We start from the raw sequence: 27,370 nt of genomic DNA on the forward strand, positions 1-27,370 counted from the left end.
CTTCTCAGAAGTTATGCATGGGGTCTATGGTACAGTTATGGTTTTTCCAAAATGTTTTAGAAATGTGGTAGAAAGTAATGTCATTCTCAATTTTGAAATAATAGGTGTGGTTTCACAAACCAAATCAATATTTCTCGAAGTTTCAAGTGAAAGTATACTAATAAAAATTTCTTTCTCTACCCCCATTCTTTTTACTTCCTTGCTTCTCTTCTCCTTTCTTTTCCTTTCACATTACATGCTTAGTAAAAAGACAGCGAGAAAAGTTGTACATATTTATTTAAATGCATGTTTTAGTGTATGTGCACATTAGTGAGTTAACAATCAGTGCAAATTTATAGCTGTCATGTATCTCTACAATTGATTCTCTTATGTGGAAATCAACTTATTGAACGGTTAATAAACAATTTAAGATTTCAGTTACATGCAATTTAAAAGAAGATTTGTTGAGTTTTTACCATTAAACATTTAACTTTCTTCCAATAATGCACTGATTATGTTCACAGCCTTGGATTATGAAACTGCAAAACGTGACATGAAAAATAGATAGTTGTCTGTATAAAAATTAAATACATTTTTTTATGTAAAACCAAACAGCACACTAGAAAAACATTTGCCACAAATATAAAGAGCAGATTTCAAATTTCTTGGTATACAATGAACTTTTACAATGCGAACTATGAGTAAATGTGACCAAGCAATTCAGAAATAAAAGAAATATGAAGGATTAATAAACATAAAAATATATTTCATTGTACAAATAAAATAGTGAAAATTAAAATATGTATATTATATCCTTTGTCTATCATACTGGCAAATTTAAAGGACTTGATGATACATAGTTTTGAAAAGTACTGCTGGTGGAAGTATACATTTTTATTAAAATTTTTGGACATTTAGTTGATATTTGCCAGACTTGAAATATATATCCCCTTTCATCCAGCAATTTCATTTATAGAAATATATCATAAAATATATATGTATCATTATACTTTTCCAAAATATTATATCCAAGGTTTGTCATATTTCTTTGAACTATTATGACACAAAAACACCGGGGTAGTCCTAAATGTCCATTAACATAAGAACAATTAAAATTTTTATATGTATATATATATATATATATAATGCATCTATAAAACATGAGGAATACAATATAGAAATGAAAATATTTGCATCATACATTGTTAAATTAATAAATAAAATTAATTGGGCTGGCTGAGTGGCTCAGTTGGTTAAGAGCTCGCTCCAGAGTGCAAGCTCTGACCAACAGCAGTTCGATTCCCGGCCCAAGCTGAGTTGTCGTTGAGCTGCCAACAGGTGGCAGGATGGCTCAGCTAAAAAAAAAAAATAATAATAATAACAATAATAATAATAAATAAAATAAATCAAGGTATCAAACAATATGTGTAGTTTGATATTCCCTCAGTAAAATTTACTTGAGTAAAATAGAATGAGTGGTGGGAGGAAAGATGTCTATCTGTTTTTCTATAGAAAATTCTAATAGGAAGGTTACCTACCACATTATTAACTGGTTACCTCTTGGCATTGGGGGAAATGTGAGGGGAGGGAACTGAAGGAAAATTTAATTTTTCTCCATGTACATTTTGTTTTCTTCAATAAAAAACATTCATTATTTGTATAATTAAGTCCTACAGTATACAGAATATGTTAACTGCTACTTAAAATGATAAAATTGCTTTTTAAAATTGAAATAGACTATTTAAATAAGTATATATAAATTCAAGAACAGTGCAATTTTTTTTGGCAAGTGTGTGCATGAAAAGCAAAACAACATACACACACACAATACCCCTGAGGCTTTTTTGAGAATATTACTCAGAAAATTGGATGATATTTCTGTGTAGTCTTACATACCAGCCAAAGTTTTAGAAAACCTGGAGTGTTTTTTTCCATTTATAAGACAAAAACTGTTAGATCAAGTTTTTAAGAAATACCTTCTATTTTTAGAATTAATTATAAAAAAACCCAAAAAACTAGTTACTGAAGTGAGAGATACCCTATTTTAGTTAAAATTATGAATTGTAACTGCTTTATTCGTTGGTATTAGTGTACCCTAAACACTGAAAAAACCAACACACGTGCATTTATTTTGTATTTAGTAAAGCGGACTTATTATTTTTTTTCCTCCTCTTTCCGGTAGCTTTCAGCCGCGCCCCAATACCCATGGCTGTGGTCCGCAGAGAACTCTCCTGTGAGAGCTACCCCATTGAGCTCCGCTGTCCGGGAACCGATGTCATCATGATTGAAAGTGCCAACTATGGGAGGACTGATGACAAAATCTGTGACTCTGACCCTGCTCAGATGGAGAACATACGATGCTATCTCCCAGATGCCTATAAGATTATGTCTCAAAGGTATGATACTTCTAATATTCTTTTCTTTGTGCATTTATAATATAAACTCTCGACATTCATCTGTGTGTAAGAACATAATAAACAGTGTTGTGTTATTTTAGGATAATTTGAACTACTTTTTCAATATCAAACTTTTCCACATATTAAAATCCTGATGTTAGAAATTGCAAAAGGCATTTGGAAATTATTAAAATTTATTAGGTTATTTATTAAGTTTCACAGTCCACTTTATGTTCTCTGGAACTGGGTTTATTAGATAAGAAAATAAATTTAGTTTTTAGTTTTCAAAAGCAGAATTTTATAATTTTCTCCAGAAATTTCAGAAAAATTACTTTACTGCTAACAATTATTTTCTATCAGTGTAAGAAAAAGAATAAAAAGTAAGTTAACAGGCAATTTTTATATCTATTAATCAAAATACAATATAGTATAATACTATTGATTAAAGATTGCTGGCCTTGGAAACAATGAAAGGAATATTCTTTTGATAACTAATACTTGTTAATTTATTTTAAACCCTTAAGCTTTCTAAAATATTACATGTAAAAATAATACAAACTAAGGTACCATATAATATCATGCAGATCTTCAGTTCTGGAGAGACTGGTCAATAGTAATCCATAGTATAAAAGGTTTAAATTATATTCAAGTTTCTTGAAAAATTAGCTAAATATTAAATATGTTTTTAGTATTTGTTCACTATTACTGTGATTTCTCATAAATCAGAGAGGAACTCATTCATTTAATATGAGCCTTCATGCTTTCTATTTGTTCATAAAATAATTTTTAAATAATCAATAAATGATTTATTTAGTAAACTTGTTTTTTCATTAGGATTTCTGTTTAGGCATTTCTTTTTTTTTTTTTTCTTTCCTATTGTGTAAGGATATGTTAAAATATGGATGAAATCACAGCATATGTAAAAATAAAAAAATCGAAGTATAAAAACAAAAACAGTAGGTTTCAAGAATTACCTTTCTTGTGCTTAAGAAAGCCTGCCTTATTTTTTATTTTTATTTTTTAGCTTAGCGACAGCTCAGCTTGGGCCAGGCATTGAACTGCTGTTGCTCAGTGCTCAAACCCTTGAGCGAGCTCTTAACCAACTGACCCACTCGGCTGGCCCTAGCCTACCTTATTTTTAACCTCTTGTCTACTTGATATACTTAAAATTCTGAAAGTATGTTTGTGTGTGCTTAATAAGTGGATAGAATGAATATCTTATTTTTATTAATTGCTATTTTATCAGTTATTAAAAGAAATTTTAACATGCCAGTTTTCTGAAGATCAAAGTATCTGTGATATAGTATATTTGAAGGATAATGGTCTAAACCTTGAAGGTTGTTGTTTGTTTATTGCTAAAATGCTGGCTCATACTAAGGTGAGTGTTTATGAGAAATGAGATTTTAACATTAGGGATACCATTTGATATTAGTTTGGGTGCATTTGGTTTTTCTTGTGTAGCTCTCTTGTTCTATATTTCACATACCCCCAACTTTGTTTAGATTTTCTGATGTTATGCCTAAAAGAAGTTGAATCATTTCATTGCATGTAGGTGTTGTAATGTTCTCTCAGGGGTGGTTTTCCATGATTAGCAAGGAATGGGCACTTTATTTTTCTCTGTCAAACCATCAAATATCAATTCTTTAGAATCCATTTGGAGTGTTGGGTTGAGGAGATTCTGCTTTTCTGTGATTAGGTTTTCATTTAAAACTTAGCAGAAGTATTAACTTCACGAGCTCTTTGATCTCTGTATGATTTTCACTAAAATTGTTTTAATCCTTTCATTGATATTATTAATGGCTCCCCAAATAAGCCCTTAATCTTATAATTATTGCCAAAAAAAAATCCTCTGGAGCTACTGAATTATATGGGGTGTGACTATAAAGTGACAAATCTGCAGAGTAAAATTGCTTTAAGCACCCTGAGTAAATCATTTGTGGAAGGCCTCCTGGTGGTTTCTCAAGTAAGAATTGTCACTTCGCTGAAATAATTGCAGTTAGTTCTCCACAAAGGCAAGTTCCTTGCTTGTATTTGGACTATTAAATGTACTGTATTTACACTTGTCCAAAATAAATGCTTTTGATTCTGGGAGACAAGAAATCCGGTTCCATCTTGTAAGCCCCCAAGAGAGGGGAGGTCCGTGTCCACTTAAGCTGTTTTATAATGAACATTTATTATCATACCAATGACAGAATGTTAAACAATGCTAATAATTGCAAGTTATGTTATGGACATATCATACAAATAATGATATGGACATTTTATATAATATGTCTGAACAAAAATCATGATGGAAAACATTTCTAAACGATATCTTAGATAAATTATTGTGTTCTCTTTCATTTAAACTACTAGAAACACTATATCTCTAGCATATCTGTAGATAGGAGGATTATTAAGTATGTCTCCAAATAGGAGGATTATTACTAAATTAAAATTATTGTTATATTCTTGCATAACCTTGTTAAAAAGGCTTTATAACACTTTCTTCAGCCTCATAAATTAGACAGATGCCATAGACAAGGACAAGCATGAAAAATGATTTATGCAGATGTTTGCATATACATTGAACAAATGCATAAATAAAACTGTATACTAACATGTTAGTTTAGTGTGAAAAACTGGGAACTTGATCAAAAAAGATGTGGCACTTGATTTCCACATTTGCCCCCAGTAGAACTATTCAATCTGATATCAGTTCTAGAGAAGCCCGTTTCCTCACTGCCATTCAAATTGTACCTCGTCTTCTCAAATGCAATTGTGTCCTCAAGCCATCCTGCACCCTATGGATTCCAAATTTTGTGTGCTTTCCTTCCTTTTTCATTATCCTACTAAAAGACTTGTTAAAATGTCAGAACACATTTATTTATCCTTCTGAGAACTTCTAATCTCATTTATTAGCATCTCCATCTGCTTTATTGCATCTAAACATTTATAAACCTATATTAGCACATTTTAGACAGTTGCCTTATATAAATTGTAGGCTTCTAGAAGCCAGAATTTCTGTTCATTTGACCTAAAATGAACTTGGTATATGAGATGTGATCAGGAAATATGGTGAATGTTAATAAGTAGAAAAGAAAAAAAATACAGTAAAAGACACATTGCCATTAATCCTCTCCAAAATACTCCCCCTCACTTCCAACACACTTATCCCACCTTTCTTGCCACTTCCTGAAGCAGTTCTGGAAGCCCCCTTTCATGTCTTTACTTCATCCTTCATCATGAAAATGCCCTCTGTGACACATGCCTTTCTGGTACAGCAATTTCTGTCGAATAAAAACATTACAGTGTGTCCTCATTAGTCTAATTCACTGGATCTGGAACCATGCAACTTCTTTCCCCAAAGTAAAAATGACTATAAAAGGAAAACATTTTGAATCAATTCAGGACATCGAGGAAGCCATGAGAGCGCAACTAAAGATACTCACGAAAGAGGACTTCCAGGACTGCTTCAGAAAGTGGCAAGAATGATGGGATAAGTGTGTTTGAAATGGGGGTGGGCGGTATTTTGAGGGGATTAATGGCAAAGTGTCTTTTATTGTAATATATATATATATTTTTTAATTTAAGCATTCACCATATTTTTTAATCCCACCTCATGTAACCTTGTGTCAATGAACTTAAAAAAAATATGCTTTCCAGTGTTGTCATGCCACTTAAAAGCTTCCTTACCTCTATTATTGGAGTTTTCATTTTATGTTTACACACTTTAGAGAGTTTAAAAAATAGGACATATAGCTTGGGAATCTCAATATGAACATGACTTGGTAAATAGCAACTGCAGAAATTTTGCATTTTAAATTTAGCTGAGGTTTCATGCTATCTCGTGGTATTAATGAAAGTGTTTTCATTTTTAATTCCACCAACACTTGTAAGAGCATATGTGGTTCACGCTAACAATTACCCTGGAGTTCTGTGGATAAATAAGTGAGATGTGCTTTCCACCCCCAAAACTATATATATATATGGGGGGGTAGATTAAAAAAACAAATAATTATATAATTTGTTCACCTAAATATTTTATTTTTTATCTCATTTACATTGATTGAAGTGTTACAAATGGAAAAAAGCTCTCTCAGCTAAATGATAGTAAGAAGTGTTCATTGGAGAGGAAGTGTTAAGCTATTGGGTTGTCGGAAAAGTCATGACAAATTTTTTCTGTGTTTTTCATTGCAAAAATGCACCATGACTTTTCTGACAACCCAATAGTTCTGGAAGGATGCAGCATTAGTGAAGCCAGAAGAGACCAAAATGATACCATAGATAGATAGATAGATAGATAGATAGATAGATAGATAGATAGATAGATATAGATATAGATATAGATGAACACCATAAAAGAGTACAAGGGAGCAGCTTCCCTTCAATAACTGTTTACCCATCCTTTTCTGTCATGGCTTCATAAGCTTATTGGTCTTTTGCTGTGCACTGTTTAATCTCTCTAAGATCTCTTCTAATTGTGCCACTGCAAGAGGCCAGCCCCCACCTATATGCCCCCAAACCCTCCCCAAAGATCTGTGGCACATGCTCTTAAGAAACCTTGATAATTCAATGATAAACTAGCTTGATGCTATTCCCTTGCCAAAACAAACTCCTTTGGAGTCCTTCTTATAAATTGGGCATAAATTCCATCTATGTGGGGGAAGTTTGGATATGATATAGTATGTTATTCTCATTCCAGCTTTTTATGACTGATATTTTAAATATGTGATATAACAACCGACTTTACATAGAATTGCATATGTTTTCTAATTGAAAAGGCATTTGTGGATATGCACGTATAAATATGTATATAAAACAGGAAAATTGTACATAAGTGTACATACAGATCAATGAATTTTCAATAAGCTCATCCAACTAACAACCAGATAAAAATACAGAACATAACACACCTCAGACACCCCCCCTCCGCCCCTTGTGCCCTGTACCAGTGATATACCCCCTATGTAAAGAATTGCCCATATTCTGACTTTTAACACCATAAATTAGTTCTGCCCATTTTGTAATTTAAGTAAATGGATTCACATAGTATACGCTTCTTGTGTCTGGCTTCTCTCATTAATCCATTTATTTTTTATACAACATTATTTAAGCATTTTAATATACCACATAATTTACCCATTTCAAGTGTACAATGATATTATTTTTAGTGAATTTACCAAGTGATGCAACCATCACCATAAATAAGTTTTAATTTATGTTTAAGTATGACCATCACCGCCATGAGATTCTGCATGCACTTTATGTTAAACTCCATCTCCTTTCCCACCCTATGCAATAACTAATCTGTTTTCCATCTATAAGCCTATCCTCAATGCATTATTTTTTAGGCTAAAAAATAAATATTTGAAATCAAGTTAAATTTAGTGGGCTTTTCAGTGAGGACAATAACAAGGAAATATCAGCAGTTATTTCTGGAGGCATGGAGGTAAATATGTTGAAATATTTTGAATTCTCTTAGAACCAAAGATCATGAATATTTTTTTTTAAAATACCGTTCTTAGAGTTTTCTCTCAAGTAGAGATGTTAAATGTATAAAGTTGGAGTATTTTTTTCTATTTAAGTGAGTATTCTAAGTTCTTTTAGCAGTGTTTTAGCAATATTATATTTTCACATGTCATAGTCACATCATGAAAATGCAATAAAAAATAAAAAATAAAAAAGGATGGAGAGAAAGAATTGTTTCTCACCTTTCCCAAAAAGTTATATTTCAGTTTATATCAGCACCTCTGCAGGGGATTTTACAGCTTACAAAAGATCTTGGTTTCTGTTGTATTCATTCCTTGTGAAGTTAAAAACTCTTTCAAGAGCAGTAGAAGAAGAAATGCAGTGGGAATTTTTGTATGTACAGAGCTGAATAAGTGTTGTGCAATAACTGTGTATTATACATGAGTTTTTCAACATGAATGTTCTCCTTTGACAGATTCATTACATTATGATCTTGCATTTTTCTTATAAATTGTACCAGATCAGAAACAATTCCTTCTATCAGGGACTTCTCCATTGAATCCATGTTTTTTTGCAGTAAAAAGAACAGATAGGCATAGAAACTATAGACCTATAACTCAGTCCATAAGGATTACTGCTGTGCGTTTATTTTTTAAAAAAGAAAAGAAAAAAGGAGAGGAAATTAAGAAAGAAAGGAAGATGACTCCCATTTCCAAAACTGAAATATAGCGAATATGGAAAAACAGGAAAGTTTCAACCTGGAAGGCATTTCTCTCATCTCTGCTAACATTTTGGCCCATTACAATTCTGAGAATATATTTTGATAATGTCCTGCTAAAATGCTCCCTAAACTTCCTTGTTACTAGTATAATTTTGAATGGAATTATATGTTATATATGTGTAGTTCGAAATTTAAAAGCTTACTAAATAATTCAAATATTTCAGGATAGCTTAGGGTAAAAGCTAAAGAGAGTTGTGTTGCTTGTCTCTTATGGTCCCTAGGAGATATGAACCTTTTGTGTAGCCATTCTTGAAATGTGGTTTATGGACATTCAGAATTCCTGAGTCCTTTCAGGATTTCCAGAGCGTCAAGTCTATTTTCATAACAACAGTGACATATTATTTGCCTTTTTCATTGTATGAGATGTAGGTACTGGTGCTACAAAAGCAATAGTGTGTAAACCTGCTGGCATCTTAGCAGGACTCAAGGAAGTGGCAACAATGGACTTTAAAACATTTATCAGTTTTCATTTTTAATATGGTGACTATCAACAAGTGTAACTCACATAAACAGAGAGACTTTGGGAACCTTAATGCTTTTAAGAGTTAAAGAGGTCATCAGACAAAGTAGGAGAATTGATGCTTTGGCAAATATAATTTTTTTCCCTTCTACTTTTTGGCTGAACATCAGTCATTTAAGTTGTGCTTTCATTATTTTTACATTGCCTAATACTCGTTCTATTTGATTTAAATTCATCTGTTCTTTCTCTACGAATGAATTATTTTTGAAGGGAATACTATCTGTATGTATAGTAGTCCCTGCTAATACAGAGCCAAATGATAATTAGATCCATGGTAACCGGAAAATTAGTGCATCCTTTTCTGTTCAGATACTCATGAAATTAATCTTTCATAAAATTATTTTGAAAAAATGCTTAAAATTAAAATATAATGACTTAAACAATAGAAATTTAGATTATTTTTAAATGAAATGTGTAACAAAGGCTAATAGTACTGGGCAGGGGAGAGCCCTGCCATGATATTATATTCTTAACACAAAAATGTTGGAGGAACTAAATTTATAAGTATATATATATATATATATATATATATATATATATATATATATATATATATATATATATATATATATATACTGGAAAAAAGGTTTTTAATTTTAAAGAATCATTGATTTTAATTTTGTTTTTTAAAAAAGTCAGTCTTATAAAAACAGAGTTTTAGAAGTTCGGGGCTGCTGTTTACTGGTATGCTTTAAATTTTCCGAGTTCTCTTTAATTGGTCAATGTTAGTGGTAACTCCAGTGAATTTAGCCATTATTAAACGCATTGCCAAACAGGCTAAACAAAGTAATCCCAGTAGGGATTTAATACAGGTAGAGTTAGTGAGATAGATTTACTTGGAATTCCTCGTTTCACATTTGATTTATACAACATAAGAACCTTTTTGTTTGTTTGTTTTTTCATTTGCAGCAAATGATCACCTTAGTTGTTTCCCCACATCCAGCTTTTCGGAGATAAGTTTACACTCTGTGGTCAGTCTGTAGAACTTGACATATTGTGGAAAATATGTATAAGATATTACTGAAAAAAAAAGATAAAAAACTTCTGAAAATTAGAGGATATAGGATAAAAAAACTTGAGGTAATTATCTTGAGTATAGCTTAGATCCAAATGGAGAAGAACTTAGCAGTTCATGAAAATAGATTCTGTTACTGATTTAGTGGATATCACTGAATGCTGAAGGAAATAAGTTATAATGATATTTAGCAGACATTCAGAAGAAATACCTCTGTTTCTCTGTCATTACAGTGATTTTAAAGATTTCTGGGCTGTTGGCTGAGCAGGTACCAAAGTATTTTGACTGCCTTTCAGTTTTCATTTTGCTGATGAGGAGATGAGTTACATGGATTTTAAGAAATTTACTTGAAATTACTTATTTACCATATGAGAGCACAAACATGCATGCTCTTTTTAGGTACAAAGCCTATGAATTTTTTTTACTATTTTTTTCTTCTTTTTAAACAGTAAGAATAAATGTTGATACAAGTAAAGGTCTGTATTCACTTTTTTAGTGCATTAGAAAAAAACGAGTGAAAGATTGAAATCCATCCACAAGTTATATAATTCAATCTGGTTGCTTTTTAAAATTTTTTTTATGATTTTCCTTTTTGATTTACTTATTTGCTTATTTATTTATTTAATACTACCTTGTGTACCAAAAGGCTTGAGGTGGTTGAAAGTTACAAATTTGGAAAAACACAAGTGTTGCAAGCTCTTATACCAGCAGGGTAGAGAGATAGCAAAGGAGAGCTAAGTGGGCCTGGAGAAGCCGTGCCCTCTCAAAGCGACAGGGGCACCTGCTGACCAGGCTGCTGCTGGGAGGGAAGGAATGCCTACTGCTGCTGGATCTAATTTCAAAGGATGGCCGAAATGGAGATTACCTGTCTTATAAATATCAGAAACTCAATTTTTTAGGATCCTCAGGTTTGAATCCCTGATGTTAGAAGTCAGACAGTGGTTTTCCTTGGAGGGGTGGGGATGACTACATACAGGGTGGGGGTGGTGCATGAGGAAGATTGCTGGAACATTCTGTGCCTTGATCTGGGCTGGTGACAAGGGTGTGTGCAGTTGGTGAACATTTCATGGAACCATGAAACCAAGCTTACAAAATTGATTGGTGTAGCCATTTAGTGTCATGTTTAGGAAACTATCTTTTGCTTGCCGATGGATTATTTAGGCAGTTTCCCTTTAGCTGGAGTTTTAATATCTAGGATATAGGGTGTTTGAATAAATAGGGAACATATTCAGTTGTTATTGTTAATAATACTTGTTGACATGTATTGTGTGCTTTTTATTTGCTATACACTCTGGTAAAGAATTTGACTTTTCATTGTTTTATTTATTCCTCCTCATTACTATGAAATACATATTGTTATCACTTCTATTTTGCCAGTGAGATCATGAAAGCACTTAGAAATTTGCTTGCTGATTATTTTAAAGCAACACACAGACTTATTTGAGAGATTTGGGGCTTTGTTTATTATAGCAAGGATTATTAAATTATGAAGTTTTAAGAATAGTTAAAAACCGCTTCTGATCATGATAACAATGGTGAGAAAAACTCATTTCCTCTCATGAAAACACTCAACCAAATATTGGATTGATTTGGCTCAGGTTTTATCAGTATTCAATTACAGCCTTACACAAATTTGATAGAAACAATTTAATTATTGTGAATCTGAAACTCTCCATCCACTATACCCCTTTTTTATTTCAATCAATTATGTTTATAAGGTGTTTTGGATGATGTAATGATTCTTAGAAAAACAAGCATTGATAGACCAGAGCTGATTGTATTACTAAATATTTCCAGCTATAACCATATGTTAGCAATATTTACTGAGAATTTCCTATGGGCCAGACAACGTTCTAAGCACTTTATGTGAATTAACTCACCTAATTCTTTCTCACTCCCATGAAATGGATACTATTGTTATCTCTGCCTCACTGATGGGGAACTAAAGAGAGTTTAAATAACAAAGTGATTGGCAAAGCTGCAATTTTAACCGTGGCGGTCCAGGTACAAAATCCATGATAACTGCAATGTATTGCCTTGTGAGCCATGTGTACTGTTTTTAATAAACAGGACTGACCTAAGAAACAAGTATGAACTATTAATGAAATAAAATACATGCATGTGTGTGTGCACCTGTATGTTTACCCTTATACACATGTACAGTATTCGTGGTTGGTTACCATTTTCATATACAAATAATGAGAACATGGCATGAAGCTTATTAAATTATATAGCATTCATTTTCTGCCTTTACAATAAGTTTCCTGGCAAATACTCTTAAATACTTGTGGTGAATTTTTTTTGGAAGAAAAAAAATTGGTAAAATCAGATTTTGTTATTGTTTTTATAATTTTGGAGTTCATGGGAACACAATTATGTACACAAATACTTCAGTCAAGATGAACTTACTAAGAATAATGAGGAATAAGTTGACATTCGCACGGTATACGGAAATAGAAGAAAATAGATGTCACAACATACAAACTTTAGGCAAGAGAGGACTCATGAGTTAGAAACTAAATACATCATGTGAGTACTTTGAAATACTTATAAAGAGAAAATATATAATTCCAGCCGCCTTTAATCAAATTCAAATGCAAGATTTTAGACAGCATGACTCTTTACAATCAAAGCTTTTACTAAATAAGTTATAAAAATGAAAGGAGATCTTTATTTGTATCATTTTATAGTAACTGTGTTTTACTACACATATCAGTTTATTCTTGTTTGTATTTTGATTTTATTTTTTGTTTGCTACAAGAACTCAGTTATGCTGAAAACATATTACTAAATTTGCCTCAGTAAATACTATACTAGACACAAGTTTAATTGATTGTTTCTTTATTATTTAGGCTATTACTAAATAAAATAAATTTTTCTGTGTAATATGTTTTGAATCATCCTATCATGTGTGATGTGAATAGTTTAAGACAGATGTTATTTCCCACGTTCCTGGGGAATAACTATTATCCTAATATTTGTTAATCTAAAAAATGTGTTAATGGCACTGGTTTCTGTAAAATTCGATATTTATTACATGTGTAGCAGGAAAATATGTAAATCATATTTATTTGTAAAATGGTAAAAGCACAATATGTTTTTTCAAGCATATTGGCTGATTTTGATATATAATATACATATGTGTCTTTTGGCTTGAAAGACTTGAGGTCTTTCCAAAAATGCTAGCATCCATAACTATTAGTACTATCAACCATATGAAAATAAAACTTTGGATATGTTTCTTGGATTTGTGAGTGTGTTGAGGAAATAATACTTAGAAAATATAAGTCTACAGGAATGTTGCAATATAAAAAGAAGAAAACATACTTCAAAAGTAATAAAAAAGACAAGAGGAAGAGATGATTGTTGCAAAAAGAGGAAACTAGATCGTTATGGGTTTGAAGGTGAGTAGAAAATAGTTGAACTGAACAGGACCTTTTCAGCTAAAATTACTGATGTTGTAGAATTATTTAGCAACACTTCGATGTTTCCAAACTATCACCACTGACCATCTAACTAACTCTGTGTATTTTACCTTTAATTAATTTATCTGGATATTTGAATTTACTTATCAAATATTGTATGCTATTTTTATGTGAAAGATTTATGACAGTCCTCTACCAATGTGAACATCTTATTCAAGGTAATAGTCTAGGGAAGGCCAGTTGGCTCAGGTGGATAGAGTGCAGGTGCAGTGCTCAGAACACCAAGGTTGCCAGCTCAATTCCCACATGGGCCATTGAGCTGCGCCCTCCACAACTAGATTGAAACAACTACTTGACTTGGAGCAGATGGGTCCTGGAAAAACACACTGTTCCCCAATAAAATGTGTTTAAAAAAAAACCAAAAAACAGATAATAGTTTAATATTAGCTCCTGATTTAGTAATATTGACATTTTTGTTTCATTATAATAGTAGTTTTAGTTTTAGTTTCAGAATTATGCCCATGAAGCCCACCAATCCCTGATTATATGCTACAGCACTTGAGTGTTTCTGTTATATGTGATATGTTACATATGAGTTTTGTATGTTATACCTACACATTTCTAACTTTTTCTAGATACTGATTTTTATTATCTTATACTTCTCCCAAACAACAAATATTTGTCTTTTCATTAGACTATAGTGTAAAAATACCTAAGACCAGTTTACCGCTTATAACCTTCTAGACAGTGAGATTATTTCTGTGTAGGTATTTTAGATATTAGGGTGACAAAAATGTACTTCTCCATAAATTAGTCTCTGCAAAATTTGTCATAACAAAAGGCCTTTTGCCTTTCCAACGAAGTCAAGTGGATCACCCTTGCCTGAGGAGATAGAAGGATTCTGAATTACTTTCCAAGTTCAGTTCTAAAAAAAGAACATAGAATCCTTCAAATGACTTTATATTTAATTATTCCCTCTAGAAGAAGTTCTCTGCTGAAACATATAAATAAAAATAAATAAATAGATAGATAAATAAATAAATAATAAATAACACTACAACTATAACAACAAACATTATGTGTAATGTAATCTTTCACCTAAAGTCAAAAAAGTGGAAAAGCATAAATTAATAAAAACAAGCACAACCCCTCATGGATATTGGAATGAAATGTGAGCCTCCTGCACATTCACAGAAAAATGCGTCTCAATGAAACTTGTAAAATACATAACATCTCAGGGGATGTAAGCAACAAAAGACAAAAAGAGGTTGCAGCATAAATCTTATCCCCTACATTCTTTTTGTCCGCTGTACCAGTTTATTGTGGGAAATAATTGAAGAACATGGTGTTTTGATGATTATAGCATGACCTCAATATATTTTTAGAGCAGCAGCTTTGAAACTATTATGCCAGTAGTGTTGATATACATGTGTGTACACACACACACACACACACACACACACACACACACACACACGTCTACAAATAAATCAGAACTTCTTAGGTATAAATGCATAGGATATTTATGGTATGCATTTCTAGGATGCAGATTAATTTCAAGAAAAAAAAATCAATGTATTTTCCCTGGAAACAGATAGTTACATTGTAACCTAATGGTTCAAGAAATCAGAAGATACACTTTTTCTCTTGTTTGTTAAGAAATAGAGGAATATCTTTCCTATCAATTTATTTTATTCTTTTTTTATTCTGTATCAGAAAGAGAGCAGACATAATTATTTTATCTTAATGTTGATAATACTTATGCTCAAATGGATAAAATTATTATTCTAAGGTTAATAGTTACTCTGTCTTTTTAAAAAAATGTAACTATATAAATCTATTGTCATCGCCAGTTTATTTGGAAAGCAGAATGACTTCTATTTGTTATTATGAAATAAAAGTATATCTTTCACTTGTTGGCAACATTTTAAAAATTAGTTTAAATTGTTGGAATTTACAATTAAAAAATAGAACATCCTAATTATAAGAGGAAACAAATTGGAAATGGGATAGTCGGCAGTTGTATATAGACCTATTTAAGAAAACCATATTTTTTGGAGCTCCAAAATTATATTTGTTTTAGGAAGATGTTTAGAAATCACTGCCTACTCTTCAGATACTTATTCCTCACCTTCTTTGTTCATAGTACATGCTTTGAAGTCTTTGCAGCTGACCATGGCTTGAAATGCGAGCCATGTGTCTTGGTGCACATTGGTTCTCTGAGCAATTTAGAAGTAAAATACTTGCATTGAATGCTCATAATGAGGACAGAAAATCTGTCTTTTCCCACATGTGTACCACCAATGTTAAAGTGGTTATTATTATAATGACTTCAGGTATGTATATATTTTATATTACCCTTTGTTGTTGAATAAGAGGTGTCTTTCTGGATTATCATAATATTTGTTTTTTATGTAAGTTGAAAGAAACATGCATAAAGAATTCCTGTCAGAAAAAAAAACTCCATTATGTCTTTAGCAATACATCAGCAGTGTATTCTAAACAAATATGTGATGATATATACATATATAGATTTGTAAACATTTATTGCTCTACTTATTTTTAATTCTTTTATGACCTTTGGGTAAAGAATTTTGGTTCTGAGAAAATCATTATAGCACATGAAGTTTACCTTTAAAACCAGAATTTCTTTTCTTTCCTTATTTTATTTTTTATTTTTTTGGTGGTTGTGAGGGTGTAGGCTTTCACTTCTTTCAGTTGCAAGACCTCAGGCTTTACTTCTGTAGTCTCTCTTCCCTGCCCCATTTGTTGCTTAGTACTTTAGAATGCCATCACACTCTTACTTTAAAATTGTCTCTCTGATTTTGAATGTCATTAATTATTTCCATTTTCCAGATTTATCTTTCACCAAATGGGTCAATATTTATTGGGCTGTTGGAAAAGTCAGAACGTATTTTTTTCAAAGGTTATTTATTTATATAAAGAACAAAGAACAATCAATGATATATTGCCCATTTTGTTTGATAACCTTTTGCCATCTTTCAGTAAGCTTCATAATTCCTCGTTCATAGAAAGACCTATCTTTATTTGTGAAAAACTGAACAAGGTGCTGATTTACAGCCCCATCTGAATTGAAAGTTATACCGCGCAAGGAGTTTTGAAGAGAGCGAAACAAGTGGAAGTCTGATGGTGCAAGGTCAGGCGAGTATGGTGGGTGTGGCAACACATCCCATCCAAGCTCCAATAATTTTTGACGGGTGATCAAACTTGTGCGTGGTCTTGTGTTGTCATGATTGAACACAACTCCTTTACGATTAACGAGCTCTAAAGGTTTCTGGATGATGGATTCATTCAAACTGTCCAATTGCCGACAGTACACATTCAAATTGATTGTTTGGTTCCTTGTTAGGAGCTCGAAAAACACGACACCTTTAAAAATCCCACCACACTGAGAGCATAACCTTCCTCTGATGAATGTCTGCTTTCAATGTCGTTTGAGGTGAATCATCACGTCGAGACCAAGACTGTTTGCGCACCACATTGTTGTAAATGGTCTACTTCTCATCACCAGTTATCAGTCGCTTCAAAACAGGGTTGTTTTCCTCACATTTAATGAACATATTGCAGATGTTTATACCCACCATCAAATGAACTTCTTTGAGTTCATGTGGAACCCAAATATCAAGCTTGCTTATGTATCCTACCTTCTTCAGGTGGTCATGAATGCTTGAATGATGGCTGTTCAATGTTTCTACAATCTCTTGTGTCGGGTAACATGGGTTTGACTCGATCACTGCCTTTATTTTGTTGTCATCAACTTCGGTGGGCCTCCCTGACCGAGGAGCGTCATTGAGATCAAAATCATCAGCACAGAATTTCGTGAACCATCGTTGGCACTGATGTTCCTGTAGAGCATTGTTACAGTAAACTTTATGCAACTATTCACAAGCTTGATGCGTGTTCTTTCCTTTATGGAAGGAAAATAGTAAAATATTGCAAAAATGCACAGTTTGGTCTTCCATCTTCAACTTGTTGTAAAATCTCCAAAACTCAACCAAATAGCTCAATTTTTTTTTTTTTTTAGAATGGAGCTAGAACTGTCAGCTGTCAAATGACATAGCAATGACATGGATGCACTTCTAGTACTTCCCAAAATGAATTAGTGCCATCTGTCGCAAACATGCATCATGACTTTTCCAGCAACCCAATAATAGGCCAATCCTAATAAAGGTACTTTCTGTTTTCTTTCAAATGGCATGAAGGAAGCCCTTTACTTTGAGTGTCTATTCAATAGGCCTTGGCAAAAATTATTCTTATATTGTAATTCTACCAGTTTTTGAAACTTATAGAACATGGTCTTATTTCTAATACCATAAAATCCACAAAACATTTGTTTTCCTAAACAATCAATTTATATGTTAAACATAATTTAAGAAAACATGAATGAGCTCTCTGTCAGTGAACTGAAATTATTAATTTTCATAAAGAGCAATAAATTTTGACCATAATTTGCAGAACAAGTTTTTGCACATGTTTGATACTGTGTTCCTGAAGCTTGAATAACCATGATTGAAACTAATCTAAATTTTAATGTTTCCTAAATTCCCTAGACCCTAAATGATATTAGAAATCACCTATTTACATACTAAGATTCATAAATATTCCAAATTAATTTTCTTTATTATACTTTTTGCCAGTGGTGTTAGGGGCTAGTTTGTCAGGGTTCCACTGTAGTTTTAATCTAGGGGAAGCAAAATAATTATTTTTGGAAATTTTTTCAGAGGTGAATGGAATTAAAAAAAAGAATCTGTGTCTTTCTTAGCAGATGAGTGGAAGCACTATCATTTCCACGTAATACAAACTACCATAGCTAAGGCTTTTCATCATACTTGTACCTTAAAGTGGTTCATATTTTTTAAAGCAAGTTGTTCAGTATCCTTCACTCTGCATCACTTTGAATATAACTTGTTAGATTATGTATTTGTTAAGAAAATTTTAGTTTTAAATGAAATAGATCGATAAAAAATACTCATAAATATATAAATAATAGAAGTATAGTATTTCGATAAATGAGTAATCCTTGGAAAAGTTGGCCTTATGAGTTTCTTGATTCAGGTGTGCTTGTCTCACATGTGCTAACTCTGGGTCGGCTACTTCCTTGGACTTCCTCAAGGTGACATCCTCCAACCCCAGTAATTCCAGGTGTTCCCCCTCATGGCTAGAGATGTGACAAGACTCACTGTACCCAAAGGAGAAGTCTTTATCTCTGCCTGCTCAGCCACACCCATTTATCCTGACAGGATCAGCTTGAGCTCACACCTCTAAGCAGTCACTTTGCCAGAGGGTGGGATATATAGATTGTTTTAAGCCAGTGGTTGGGAACTGGGAATGATTTTTTGCCCATCAGGGTATATTTGACCATGCCTAGAGACATTTTGGGGCCTCACCCTGGAAGGGTGCTGAAGAGGTGAAGCATGCTGCAAAATATCCTACAATTCACAGAGCAACCCCTCAACAACAAAAATTATCAAGCCCCAAATGTGATGATGTCAATGTTGAGAAACCCTGCCTTGAGCCAGTCAGTACCTACCCCAATCCCAGGTGAAGCACATGCCTAGAAATGAGGGAAGAAAGTGCACTTAAGGAAAATCTGTATGTTCTTCACAGAAAACAAGAGAAGTAGATGCTGGGGTGATATTCAAAACTATCTGTCCCCTACTCCAAAGGTAATTCAGTGTTTTATGTGGAATATCATACATGGTTTACCCTTTACTAGAAATAGCAATGCTAGGTGTAATGCTGTGTAATATGTTATAGATATAACAAAGGTTATTATTTTCAAAGTGTTTTAATTCCCACTTAGGAGTTTATCTGTCTACCTACAGGAGGCTATATTTTGAGACGTGAAAATATCACTGGATTGATAAGAAATATTGCTTGGGCATGTCTTTAGAAATCATTCCTTTAGGCTTGGTGCTGAATAATCGAATTTTGTAGATTTTCCTCTATTCTATTTTAGATATTTCAAAGAATAATCTTTGCAGATTTTTAGAGAAGGATGCCATCAATGTCATTTGATTCTGGCAATATTGTTGAAAACATTTTGATAGACCACATAAGGAACCGTTACCCACACACTGTTTACATCAGTAATTAACAGAGACTTTTAGGAGGGGTTATGGGCAATGTCATCACGCCAACGTTTTCCTCTTACTGAAATAACCAGCACAGTGGGAGCCAGCTGCATCTTTACACCCAGCAGGCTAAATTGTGAAATAGACACTGTTGTGTCAGAAGGAAGGGCTTGAATACAAAGCTTGCTGCTGGTGAAGATATAGGAAGTACTACTGTTCCAAAATGCCTCTTGGACAATCCAACTAGGAGCTTAGAAAACTTCAGGGCTCTTTTTGAGTGTACATCACCATGCTTTTTCTACTACAGCTGGACACGTGGTAGGCTCAGTAACCACAAAGCCTGGAAAGATGAGAATTCCCCTTTGCTGGTGAAGACCCTCCTCCATAAGACTAGAACCAGAATTACTTAAGGAGGTCCTTTTATATATACCCAGAGGTTTGGGAATAAAGTGTTCCTTTCTCAGCACTCAGAATATTTTCAGAAAGAAACATTGAACAAGGAAGAGCATCCCTTTGAAAAACCAATCGTACTAACTGCCTTTCCTCATTGTTTTTTTTCCCCCTGTTTCCTGACATCTGGCAGTGGCACCAATGACTAAGAATGGTTTCAATACCAGGCAAAGCACAAACCTAAAAACGAGGTAGAATGCCCAGTTGAGGTAAATCTATATGTTATAGACAGAGAACAAGATAAATAGATGATAGGAAGATAATCAAAACTATCCTTCCCCTACTCCAAAGGCGGTTCAGTATTTTATGCATAATATCATAAAATGGTTTACCCTTTACTAGAAATAAAGATGTCAATCACAAACACTCAGCATCTTAGAATCTTTCAAATCTCTGCTGCCCCCCTGCCCCCCATAAAAACCAAATCAAACCAATCAAAGGCAAAAAAGTTGTTACTATGTGGTAGTGCTTCAGTTTTGAAGGAAAACCAATGCTTCTGTTTTAGTCTCGCAGCACGTAGGGCCCTGGATATCCTGTCATCTAATCTGCGATCCTGCATGCAAGAAGAGATCATTGGCACTGACAAAATTTGAATTCAGATTTTAGTTTTGTGGTATGTTTTGTATCTAAGACCTTTTCATCACTGTTCTGTGTAGATGAATGCTAAAGCCCTGTGCAGACACTCTACCTCAAGTGTGTGCTGTCACCTGTGACAGAACACCTGGATGCCTCCTTAATATTAGCGTCTGCTCTCCTCGCCCGGATGTTGAGGTCAGGCTAATGAATGAAACTGGATGTGGGAGCACAGGCCAAGCTTCATACTAACCAGAACTTTTAAAATAACTTTAAAACTTTTTCATCAATGATATTTTTGCTCTGAAATAAATTGGTTGTAAAAGGTAAAATGGGAAATGTATCATTTCTCTATGAAATAACTAGTGAATCCCATGCTGAAAGATTTTAAATGTTTCGAAGTGTATATTGTGACTTAGCAAAAAAGTCTTAAACAATCTAAAATCTCAAATGATCCTTTTTTTCCCTTTCCTCTTGTTCAAACTGCACTTTTAAAACTCAATGAAACAATTCCATATGTTCTACTATAAAAGTAATTGCTGCGGTTTTTACACAGTGCTAACATCTCTTGTTTTAAAGTTAACACATATACTAAATGAACCAGTTAGATATTGCATAGTAAATGGTATGATTCTTTTTAAAAGAAAAAAAAAATATATATATATGTTTATATATATATGTTTATATATATATATGTTTATATATATATATATATATATATTGCTTTTAGCAATAACCAAACATTTCAAAATTCCCCTTCAGCATGAATTTAAAAATAAATAAAAAGTGTATTACAATACATGAATTCTATTAATCTGCAAAAAAAATAGAAAACTTCCATTACAGGAAGAAACTGCCTTGAACTAAAATGGAAGTCAAAAGTTAACTATTCTGGTTTTTACAACCTTTAAAGTTCTGTTATGATGACTTTCACTTCCACAGAAAATAAGTATTTTTCACAAATTTAGATCCGTAAAAGTAAATCTCTTTCACTTTTGGAGCAAAGATTGTTCATTTTATTTTGTAAGAGAGCTTGATGTTTCATAAGGAATGTCAATAGCAAATGTGCATCTGCAACAAAACTAAACAGATAATGCAATGCTGTTTCTTAGAAGCATCTGGCAACTCCGCTTGAGTCAATCAAAGTAAATGCAAGAAAATGCACCCTCAGTAATTCCTATTCTATATAAACACCATGATACATAAGTAGTTCTATTTATGGTGTGGTGATACAATTAAATTATGGGTAGTTTAAGATCCTTGATTTCAAACTAAAGGTATAAGAAAAACTAAAGGCTGTTTTCTTTTGCTAATAAAATTACACTGATACAAAACATGCAAGTTTTACTTTTCAAACATCCAACAAATATCCAGGTTTTCTATATGGCAGTAGCCCATTCGCAATAAATTATGTATGTGAAATAGGTATTGAAAACTGATGCTGAACAGGTCTGGGCTTGATAGCATGAACAGACTCAGGTTAACCATAGAGATAAGCTATTGCTAAGGATTCTTCCACATACGCTGCTGTGCCAGGAATCATAAATGCCAAGCTTCTACCTTAGGAAAATAGATGTTGACACTGCTATGCAAGAACAGCCTATGTAGTAAGGGGATGGATGACTCTAAGGCCTACAGATCTGGACCAGGCTCCCTCCATTGCTCCCCTGCATCTGAACTCCCACATTTGCACACAAACCTTTGCCCTTATAATTTTGTCTCTTTGTCCTCCCAATCTTGGTCCTTCTGATGCAGCCATGGTGGTATCCTTAATATGACAGACACAAAGCACGTAAAAATGCTGTTAATTCTTCCACTGGTCAACTTAACAGTATAAACAGTGTTCCCATTAACTTACTGTGAAGTGGTATAGACAGTTTTAAAGGTACACACACACACACACACACACACACACACACACACACAGGAAAAACTTTTAAGTACAGTCAATGTTATAAGCAACCTGAGGGGAAAAAAATTCAAAACTGTGAAACAGAAACTGAGACAAATATTAGAAATGCGAAAGGAAAATAGCATTTTGCAAACGCATTCAATTGATGTTTGTTTGTTTGTTTATTGAGATACAAAGAGGAGCTCAGGTTCTTTTAGGGTGCAAGATAGAAGGCTCTATCTTTCAGTTGAAAACTTAGACTGAAGATATGTGCACCATCTAGAGCAGCGGTTCTCAACCTTCCTAATGACGCAACCCCTTAATACAGTTCCTCATGTTGTGGAGACCCCCAACCATAAAACTATTTTTGTTGCTACTCTATAACTGTAATTTTGCTACTGTTATGAATCGTAATGTAAATACCTTTTTGTTTTCCGATGGTCTTAGGCGACCCCTGTGAAAGGGTCGTTCGACCCCCAAAGGGGTCGTGACCCACATGTTGAGAACGGCTGGTCTAGAGGCTTTGCCTCGTTGGAGCACTAGCCATATGTGGTTAGTTCTTTTTACTGTTAAAGAGAAGCCATACATTGGATTTTAATGAAAAGCTCCTAAATTCTAAATGTTGGATCACTTAAAAAAATATACATTGTGTTAGTCAAACAAATTATACCTGAAGAAGAGATTTAGTTTGTGTTTTACTGGTGTCTTCCAGCATCTTGGGATTCAGATACGAATTGTCACTAATGATGATAACTACTTCAAGAAGTCAATGAATGGGGTTCTATTTCATCTTTCACTAAAATTTATTTCAGTCATTCAGGGATCTTAATTAGAATGAACTATTAAGTTCATAGGACAGACAATATCAGAGTTTGTTTCGGTTTACTTTCAGAATGATAGCATGCACCATGCTCCACGGCTGTTTCGGGTGGTGGCAGTGAAAGGAGGAGTTAAAGACCATCAGGGTATAACTTTGCAGCACATATTGAATTTATGTCAAAAGTAGGCTTTTATAATTAAATTTGGTCAGAGCCAGATAGTAACATAATAAATTATTATAGGCTTATTAAAATTATTTTCCCTCAGACATGATGTCATTAGAAATGGTATACCTTCGCTTATTAGTAATTTGAGAAGATGTTGTCTAAGTAAATCAAATGAGGTGTGGGACACATTATCATTGATTTTCATAGTTGAAAAATATAAAAATATAACTAAATTTCTAAATGTAACTTAGTGATTCACGGCCAAAGATCTTACATTTGTTAGTTAGATATTCTTTTGTTTATTTGGCTGTTGGTTGGCCTTTTTGCATATTTTACCATATGTGTACAGGAGATGATAATAAGAGTAAGAAGGAGGTAAAATTTCTGTAAATTTTATCTTTTAATCATGTGTGTCTTTTTTTTATGGGGTTAAATCTTTCATGGAAAGCATTACAAGGTCATAGGTGTATGGAGTTTACTGTTCCTTTTATATATATTAGTATATGAGAATATTCTAAATCATTGTTATATGCCACAGCATAAAGATATGACTTACATTAGAAATATAACTAGGGGCATTGTTAGTGGCTTCCAGTCAGCTCAATCATATGGCAGTTGTTCTTGAAACAAGGCTATTATATTTTTTGGAAAATTAATGTTTCACTGACTACCTATGAACTTATTTGGCATTTCTTACTTAAGATTAAGGTGTAAAAACTAAGTGTGTGTGCGTGTGTGTGTGTGTGTGTGTGTGTGTGTGTGTGTGTGTGAAATTTGCCTCTCACTTCTTGTTTTATATAGTTTAGCATTCTTTTAGAATGTGAGTTAATGTTTGTTTGTTTTTGTGTAGATAAGTCTTATCAACTGTGAAGCTATTAACTGTACAGAGAAAGGCACAGCAGGGAAGAGGCAGGAAAGTCATTGCCAATGATATTCTTATTGGTTAGTTCGTCTGCCAATTTTACATGGAAAAAGATATGAGTTCCAAATTGCTTAATGTTGAGATTAATTAAAAAATTTTCATCAGTTTTCCAGGAGAAACTTACACTCATATAACCTCCTTACCTTTTGAAATAATAAATTCAAAGTCTGCAGACATGTGCAAATACATAATTAATAAGCAAGGTATAATATGCTACATATACTATTTTGGACTGCACTTTAAAGTCTATTTTCAAACCTTTATTAAATTTCATAAAGTCACTAATGAGTAGAACGTGCCTGATTAATTTTTAAGGAAATTAATATTTAATAGCCCAACTTTTAAAGTTAAAGAAATAAACATAGTCCTTTTTAAAGTTAAAGAGGAAAATACCCAAAATATTTGCGATTCATTTTTTAAAGAATTGTTTCATATTTTAACTGATGTTATTTAAATAGTTCAGTTTCTCGGTATTTAGTATTTTAGTATTCTTCCTCCTGAATTTCCTGTATTTATGTGTACAATCCTTATTATACAACCCAGCTTTACCTATGTTATGTCTTAATCCTTTCCCTTGAGCATGCCCCATGTTATTTTGAAATGTGTAACTTTGTGATAACAAATATGTTGAATGAGGAACCTTCTGCTTCTTATCTGAATTCTAAAAATAGCCTGTGAGTCGTTGGTTTTAACATACAGAATAAACTGGGCATAAATTACCTATGATTACTTTTGCTATCCTTAATAAACTTTTTCCCCAAAAGACATTGAAATGATACAAATATACAATAGGTATCAACGATGTGTCATATGTAGGGTGGTATGTATTTTTGTCTAAACAGAGATACTTTTGAAACGAAAGTAGGTGTTGTTAGGAATTATGGCACAATCGTAGGGCTGTACCAGGAGAACCCTGTACTAACCAGGGCGTGTGTAAAAGCTACCTACCAGAAGTAATTATATCTTTATGATAATTTCATGTTAAATTAAGAAAAGTAATACATGTGCTCCTTACAAAAGGACCCACTTTCTTTTTTTTTTTTTTTCTACATTTTTTTTTTAAGATTTTTATTGGGGAATTGGGGGGATGGGAACAGCACTGGGGAATTGTGGGAAGGGGAACAGACAAGTTGCTGTCTTTTTGTTCTTCAGTCTAGTTGTGGAGGACATTGCTTCACTGGCCCAAGTTGGCACCATCATTGCGCTCTTCCCGGGCGAGGCAGATCAGTCACCGGCTTCTGGACGGCCACTTTCATTTTTAATGCAAGGGAATTCATTATGCAAACATTTAATATACAGTTTTATAGACTGTCTAACCTAGTATTTTTCTGAGACAAGCATTGTGTTTCTAAAATCCATTCTTCATTTTAAACTTATGTAAGTAATGCATTGTTTCTTCATCTCTAATGGGTCTTATTACCAAAGATTGCCCAGGGGTAGGTCAGCAAACCACAGTTTAGAAGATATGTGATTTCAAATTTAGAGATGATAGTCACCTTCTTATATCAGGACTGATCTTGAAAGGATGTGACGAGTGGGAAAACATTATTTTCAACCTTTGTAAATACAACTTGATGTTTCAGTGGTGTAAATGATCTAGCAGATCAAAGGAATAACCTTAGACTAAGTGTTTGTTAAAGAGAAATACTCTTGAAATAATTTAACACAGATTATAGTGAAATAGTCAAGCAACTAGAGAATGTATTTCCCTTAATTTTTAGCAAGAATATAAGTAAACATTCAAATATTCAGTTTATTCTTCTAATTTATCTGCTTGTCAGTGGAAAGAAAAAAGAAAACAAAAAAGGTTTTAACCTTAGGGAGTAGAACATTACATTATTACATTAAAAGAGAAAGTCTTTTTATTGCTTTTAGATTAGAAATTCATTTCATAGAGGTCATAAAATAAGTATGAAAAAGATAGTGAGATTAAAAATGTTTACATGTAATCAGCATTAGCAATTTGACTAAAAAGTGACACAATTTTCTTATTAAAATATTTTAATATTTTTAGGCATAGGGAAAGTATCTCCCCCCCTCCCCAAGTCCATTATGTCAAAATGTTTATACATGCAGGACTATTCTGTATTAGGGAGATGCTAGATGCTCTCGTAATAAACCACATTATTTCAGTGGCTTAACAGAAAGATGTGTATTTCTTGTCCATGTAAGACTTCAGAATTGATGCTTTAGCAGGTGATTTTCTTTCATATGGTTATCAGAAAACCTAGGTTCCCTCCAACTTGTGAATCTCATTTTCCCTGGGACCTAGGGGCTCCCTGTATCCAGCTGGCAGGTCAGACAGGGGCCAGGGACTGGATGCAATGGAACCCTAACAGCTCCTGAAGACCCTGGCCTGGAAAGGTTACCATCACTCGCCTCCAGTCATGATACTCTGACAAGAACTAATCACACAGGCGTGCCTGATATGGGTTTCTGCTGGTCTATATTTTCTGTAGATGGCCACTTTCCATATTCTGTAATAAAGAATATGAAATTTTATTTTTGTGGAATAACTAGCTCTCTTACCATAGTAACTTGGGTAAGTTTGATTTGATAATGAAAGACCATTCAAAAGATAAGTATTAACAAGCCATCAGAGTGGTACCTCCAGAGAGGTGAGCTGGGTCCCTGAGGGGAAAAATAAATTCACTGAATATCTTTTTCATTTTGAATTCATACCATGTTCATGAATTAGTTGATTAAATATTAATTATATTTTAAAAATTTGTGCATAAATTTAATGGAAAAGAGCCTTAGTAATCAGTAACTCATCCACCCTAGTGTTTTAGTGCAGGCCTTATATATATTTCCTATTTACTTAGTATATTACAAATGGAAAATTGATGTTAAAGAAAATAAATGGGAAATAAAGGCTAGTATTTC

General features: G+C 33.2%; 1 protein-coding gene across 1 annotated transcript in view; it reads left to right on the forward strand.

The window, feature by feature from the left end:
• LOC109392331 (adhesion G protein-coupled receptor L3-like) overlaps positions 1-27,370 on the forward strand; it is a gene marked incomplete at its 3' end in the record, with an annotated part of 442,732 nt that overhangs the window by 361,822 nt on the left and 53,540 nt on the right. Inside the window, exon 6 of the mRNA XM_019660703.1 lies at positions 2,162-2,375. Coding sequence (XP_019516248.1) covers positions 2,162-2,375 — 214 coding nt within the window. The remainder of the gene's footprint in view (positions 1-2,161; positions 2,376-27,370) is intronic.

The sequence above is a fragment of the Hipposideros armiger genome, unplaced genomic scaffold, assembly GCF_001890085.2.
Source record: "Hipposideros armiger isolate ML-2016 unplaced genomic scaffold, ASM189008v1 scaffold_325, whole genome shotgun sequence".
Taxonomy (NCBI): domain Eukaryota; kingdom Metazoa; phylum Chordata; class Mammalia; order Chiroptera; family Hipposideridae; genus Hipposideros; species Hipposideros armiger.